The sequence below is a fragment of the Cajanus cajan genome, chromosome 10 (genome assembly GCF_000230855.2).
Source record: "Cajanus cajan strain Asha chromosome 10, NIPB_CcT2T_4, whole genome shotgun sequence".
NCBI classification, from domain to species: Eukaryota; Viridiplantae; Streptophyta; class Magnoliopsida; order Fabales; family Fabaceae; genus Cajanus; species Cajanus cajan.
In genome coordinates, this window is record NC_138526.1 from 18,638,893 (window position 1) to 18,645,852 (window position 6,960).

A 6,960-nucleotide genomic window follows, 5' to 3' on the forward strand; every position below is an offset into this window, starting at 1 on the left:
CTCCAATCCTCGCACACCCTTATTCTAAGCTACTCTAAGACTCCTAGACTTACAAAGAATCATCCTAGGGTCTTCCAGGAGTCCTTCCGGCTGACTTTCCTTCGGTCTTCGAGAGTCTTTGAGTCTTATTTCCGACCCGGACAATTTTAGGGGTCTACACCAAGACAAGGGTCTTAGGAAAAAAAAAAGAGGTTGAAGATCTCGATAGGATAAATCCTATGCAAAAGTTAGGGATAAAAAAATAAGAAAAGAAAAATCAATGTCTGGTCCAGTTAAGAATTGAAAGGCAGCTCAGGTATCCCTTTTAAGAAGCAAGACTCCATGAAAGTTCTACTCTAAGTTCCACTATCATTCTATAGTCGCCTCCTAGGAAAAAGATGTGAAAGCACCAAGCACAAACTGTACTCTCCTCATCAAGCTCATGGAGGATGGCAAACTAACAGTATAATTAAGCTGAGGAAGAACGACTTATCAATAAGTCACTTGCCATCTTTTACATGGATACGGTAGAAGAAACCATAAGGATCGCTCACAAGGACAAGGTATTGAGCAATGGAAGCTTAGTGGCACAAAAAGGGTACTAGCCAAGACAAGAGCTGGGTAAAGACGTCCAAGAAATAACTGAGGTATCAGACCTTTGAGATGACCCAAGGAGACAAGACTTTAGACATGAGCCAGCCACATATGTAAGGGAGAAAACCTCAAACATCTCCCTTTGCATAGGAGCTTCCAAAACGTTGGTGTCAGAAAGTGGTTCAATTGTACCGAACCTCTCTAAGGGGAATTCTCCTGTCTTTTCCCTGTGTATGAATCACGAACTCGGGGCATGCCCGGGCCCTCGAGCTACATTAAAAGGGCATGTGTAAATCAAGATATTATTTAAATTCCATACACTTTCTTTATCTAACTTATTTTCTCTCTAAAGTATTTACTCTAAGCCTTACTCATTAACCTGTAATAAACAAAGCCTATTCGAAATAGGGACGTCACTCAGATGATAGCCTAATGTACACTAAAGTTGAAAAACACAATAAAGGAATGATTGTGCAATTTAAACATGAGTAGGGGTTAATAAAATAAAGTTAAGAGCATTTCACATCCCCAAAAAAACTACAAAGACAAAAGCCTGGTAGGAAATTAGGGACAAGGTTCGCTAGAAGACCCACAAGTAAAAAGGTTAACCTAGGCAAAAGAAAGGATCCAAAGAAAAATGTCTGCCAGGGGACACACTTCAAGTGACCTAGGCAAAAGTTAGGACGCTAAGGCAACAACCTGAGTTGAAAACTAAAAGGCGGCTTAGGAGGGAAAAACATTCAATCAAAGCATGACCTCAAGTCATCGTTCATCTTCTAAAAATAAAAACAGCTAAGCACTATGACGACTCGCCTATAACAAAGGCACTTTTTTATTGAGCTAAACACCATCTACCTCGGCCAACCGTTTCTTCTAAAAACCATTTTTGAAAATCTTTCTGAACAGACGCTTTGCGAAAAAATATATATCCTTTTTCTTTCCCTTCTCTTAACACATATGGAATTGAGATAATACTAAGAGATGCATGCATAGTGAACATTCAAAGGGAGTAGTTAGAGATGTCTTAAAATAGAGGCTAGGTACACCAAATGTAAGGGCTAACATACCATATCCGGAATAGGCAAGAGGGCCAAATAGCACGAACCTTAGGTTCAAGAAGCAACACCTAGAATGAATTCAACATGGCTAAGGGCTAATGATCCATGTCAATAATTAATGTGCATAGATTAATTTCTTGAAAGTAAAATTAAATCTGCATTTTAAGCATTGGCATAGAAGCATCATTGTATTGTTTGTTTGTGTCATGCGGATCTCTTTAGCCAAATCACCCGCGAGTGCAAGAAAGCTTGACCACCAAACAATGCTACGTATCAACAAGAAGGCATTAGAAGCCTAGTCCAACATGAGCACTCCATACAAGTGGTTTCGTATAACCACCAAGAAAAATGAGACATATCAACAACAAGATAGAACAAAACTCACAAAGGAGGAATAAGCAAGCTTCCAGGAACAAATTTTAAGACCAAAGCCAAGAGTGGCTTCAAAATAATACTCATCAAACAAACAAGCACCATCATCAGGGAAAATGAATCTTTTCTTCATTAGCGTCTAAAATAAAAACTAAGATTCAGAAAAAGGCAAGCTTTCGTACCTGTTGAAAAAGTCAAAGCATTAAGAAAAGTCAAAAATAGCAAGAAAAAGGCTAGCTTTAAACATGTTGAAAAGTCAAAGCTAAGGAAATGCACCAACCAAAAAATCCCAACCAAGCCATCCAAGACTAACAACCTTCTAGGCTACTGGATATTAGAGATCCAAATAAGGGGCAGAGTCATTGTACCTCCCATATCCGAAACAAAGATATCACTTTCCCTTACCAAGAGTTCTTTCGCCCACCACCATAGGGGCGCTACCCAGAAATCGTCCACATCATCATCATACCTCCCCACTATAAGTAAGGGGCATATATCTTCTGCAGCAACAATCCCACCAGACAATCCAACTTGACATGACCAAGATTCGCAAGGCATGCAAGCCAATACACGTAACACCTATCCAATCAGAACAACATTTGATGGAAGACTTGCTTTGGAACCGGATTGATGTTGATTCCTCTTCAAGCTTCTCCCTAGATCTTTGGCTCCTTGATTCTTCTCAAGCTTCTCCAAGACTTGCAATGGAGGAGAAGCCTTAGAATCACCATGGTTTGGTGAAGAACATCCTTCAGGAGGCATCACTCCTTGGAAGAAAGATAAGTCCCTTCAATCCCCACCACACTTACAAATATCATAAAATAACACTTTCACTGGTATCAGAGTCGCAATGACCCCTAGCTCATAAGTCATAACTGATAATAAAAATACCTCTTATAAAATATCCCCTTAGAAAAATATCATAAAAAATAACCCTTTCATTAATACACATACATTGCTTCCAACACCGCCTAATATCCCAGGAAACAATAATGAAATTCACCACTGCAATCAACACAAGTTGCAAATCACACATTCCAACCGAAGAGTGATATAGAAAGTTTTTATTATTATAACTGGACCATTTATTCTATAACATTTATTTGCACAAATATTAATAAGTGCATAGTGACTGCATCATCAACAGTACAATCAATCAAATTTATGATCCTAAACTTCCTATTATTTACTTACGAAATTCAATCACTGACAGAGTAGATAAGACACGAGTAGCTACATGAAAATGAGAAAATCCCGAGTGTTTGCATAAATTCTCAAATTGTTTCTCCGTTCTTTCGCTTCCATCATTCAGAAGCATCATGTTGTCTAAGCCAGTTAAAATTTTATCTACATCAGTGGAGTGAATTTCTTCAGGAACTATACAGTCCACGACGATTACCTTCCCATTTTGTGGCAAAGCTTCGTAGCAATTACTTAAAATTTTAATACATTCTTCATCCGACCAATTGTGCAATACAACCTGCAATGATTAAGCAACCACGTGTTAATAACTTATGTAACACAACTTTATAATACTAGATAAATTTTATTATTATTAATATTACACATGACCTTATACGTAATTGGGTAAAGATATATAGAGTTTAGATCACTAACCTTCAATAATATAGCATCACCTTTAGGAACACTTTTAAACATATCTCCTTCTACATGCTTTATCCCTTCACAGAATTTGATATATTTCACTCATTAGCAAAATAAATAAATAAAAATAATATGTTCATCAAGCATACTTAAAACATAGCAAACTTGCCAGACAAATTTCTTACACAATAAATATACCTGGATGAATTGGAGCTTTGCGTATCGCATGGGGTAGATCAAAGTTAATACCATTTATAGAAGGATACTTGGAGATTATCATATTCAAATTTTGGCCAATGCCACCGCCCACATCAACTAGCAACGATATTTCTTCAAATCCTTCATATGTTTCAAGTATCTTGTTCATCATGATTAAACTTGAATTAGACATTGCCTTATTAAAAACATTACTCAAAGTCGGATCTGACTGGATGTATTCATAAAAAGGCACACCGTGAACTTTCTCAAATAATCCCTTGTCAAAGTCCAGAAGTACCTCCTTAAAATTAATCCTAACATAAAACACAACAATTTCATAAAAATCAAGTAATACCCTATTATCATAGAAGATATATCCATCCCTTAAAGGAGTTTATAGGTGTAACTTTATTAATAAATATTGATGGAAGGTGATCATGAGAACATAACAAGCTCTATTTTGAGAGAACAATTCATTGAGAATTTGAAAAAGAAATATTTAATTTTTTTATTAAAAAAGAGAAAATATTATGCTACTGTGTTACTTACAAGGCCTCGACGATTACTAGGTGGTTGCGAAGAATTGGTTGGAAAGCCAAAGAACCGTTAATTTCATCTTTGACGAAGTATTTACCAGCAGGGGATACCTGGTAAAACCTTTCAATGTTACCATGTTGATTTGTGCGAGTGGAACAAATAAGAAGAGAGTTACTCGCTAATAAACATAACATGCGGTCAAGCCTGCCAGCCAATTCTGGGTGTTGTGTTGGAAGCTGTGTAGCAATATCAGATGCTGAGACACCAACTACTGATGCCTTTGCTATGATATCAAACAAGTTGAGTTCAACGGCAGCTTTCAATACCCCAGAATATACTGATCCAAGGCAATTATTCATTGCACATATCCATGCATTGTCTTTCTCTCCATAATTAGAACCCATTGTTGTTTCCTTTTATTTTTGATTGCAACCATGTGTTTCACTGGTCTTATTTATAGATAAAATTCTACAATAATAACCTTAATTGTTGGTGGTTACTTGTCACTGTCGATGAGTTGTGTGAGACGTCTAATATTAAGTTCGGGCAAATTTATTAACAAATTTATTAACATTTAATAAATTTAAAGATGTAATTAATGACACCAACTTCATATATCTACTTTATATAGATTTAATTCTCATCTTACACTACATTCATATTCAAAGAGATGGAGACACATTTTCTATTTTCTTCTCATTATCTTCTTTATATATATATGTATATTATTATAAAAGGTATAATAGTTTGCAAAAAGAAAATCTGCCAAAACTACTTAGTTGAAACCCATTCTTTTCTACAACTTTTTGGCCTTTTAAAATTCAAATGTTTCCTATGAATTGTAAAACAAATTTATTAGAATTTAATAAACTTAACAACTATAAGGCCATTAAAACCTCGTGTGATCTAAATATATTATTTAGAGTTATTTATATGCTATTAAGTTGATCTTAATTTTACTAGAAAAATAAGACAATTATCTACAACTTTATGATGCACTCAAGGTTTAATTTTGTCATTACTATTAAATAAAAAACAATGTTGATGAGTTGTGTATGGTATCTAATACTAAGTTCCTTGCATATTTATTAACAAATTTATTAACATTTATTAAATTTAGAGATGTAATTAACGACATCAACTTTATATTGACTTTAAGCGAATTGCGCTATTAATAAGAATAATTTTTTTTCCTCCTATTTTATTAAATTCTTATCATTAAATCATCACAAATCATAATTGAGATTTCTCTTTTAGACACGCATATAATAGAGACAAGATTGAAGGTCAATCTCACTGCCTAACAACTATCTCATGTCTGGAGTGAGATTATTGACTCCCTTTTACCTTGATGAATAGATCACAAATATCCAAGTGAATTCCTATGGTCTCTAGTTCTCTCAATTCTTCAAAGCATGAAGTGTAAAAGAAAGTAATAAAATAGAACCCATTGTTGTTTCCTTTTATTTTTTATTGCTACCATGTGTTTCACAAGTCTTATTTATAGATAAAATTCTACAATAATAAGCTTAATTGTTAGTGGTTTTGTCACTGTCAATGAGTTGTGTGAGCCGTCTAATGTTAAGTTCCTTGAAAATTTATTAAAAAATTTATTAATATTTAATAAATTTAAAGATGTAATTAATGATATCAACTTCGTATCTACTTTATATAAATTGTGTTATTAATAAGGATATATAAATTTTTTCACCCTTTATTATTTAATTCTCATCGTACACTACATTCATATTCAAAAAGATAGAGACACATTTTCTCTTTTCTTCTCATTATCTTATTTATATATGTATCTATATTATAATAAAAGGTATAATAGTTTGCAAAAAAAAAATCTGCTCAAAACTACATAGTCGAAACCCACTTTTTTCTACAACTTTTTGGCCTTTTAAAATTCAAAATGTTTTCTAAAAATTGTAAAACAAATTTATTATCATTTAATAAACTTAACAACTATAATGCCAATTAAAATCTCGTGTGGTCCAAATACATTATCTAGAATTATATCTATGTTATCAAGTTGATCTTAATTTTATTTGAAAGATAAGAGAATTATGTAGACACCCAATTTCGTCTGGGGGCATACAAACAAAGAAATGGACGTCTATCATCAAAGAAACGGAACTCCCAAGCATGGAAATAACAGGACATGACATCAGAAGGCTAAAAGCCCAAATAAGCTAGTTTTAGTAGCCTAGAATGGACTGTTCCGAAACTGGAACGGGCCGTTCCAATTTACAAAAAGGGCCTAAAACTCTAAATTGGAACGGGTCGTTCCCAAATTGGAACGGGCCGTTCCAAACTTCTAAAAAAGCATAAAAACTTATTTTGGAATGGGTCGTTCTATCAAGGCATTTTTTGTGTTAATTTCAACTCCAGAACGGACCGTTCCAGGGTAAGAATTTACACATAACGTTCATATCCAGAACGGACCATTCTGAATTTAGAACGGGCCGTTCTGAATTTAGAATGGGCCGTTCTGGTACCCTTCTAATGCCTATAAATAGACAACTTGGGCACAACTCTCAGGACTCCAAAATTTCGTCTAGATTCCTTAGAGTACGAAATTTCTCTATTTTTCTCTCTCCCCATCTCTTTTGTA

The 6,960-nt window shown here is 34.5% G+C and overlaps 1 protein-coding gene across 1 annotated transcript; it reads right to left on the bottom strand.

Annotated features, from left to right (window-relative positions):
* Positions 1 to 3,038: 3,038 nt before the first annotated feature.
* Positions 3,039 to 4,776, bottom strand: LOC109792349 (isoliquiritigenin 2'-O-methyltransferase). The gene is made up of 4 exons (XM_020351754.3): positions 4,356 to 4,776; positions 3,807 to 4,120; positions 3,621 to 3,685; positions 3,039 to 3,483 (listed from the first exon to the last, which is right to left on the bottom strand). The coding sequence occupies exons 1-4, from the start codon at positions 4,745 to 4,747 to the stop codon at positions 3,190 to 3,192; spliced, it is 1,065 nt and encodes a 354-aa protein (XP_020207343.1). The 5' UTR covers positions 4,748 to 4,776; the 3' UTR covers positions 3,039 to 3,189.
* Between the last annotated feature and the right edge of the window lie 2,184 nt (positions 4,777 to 6,960).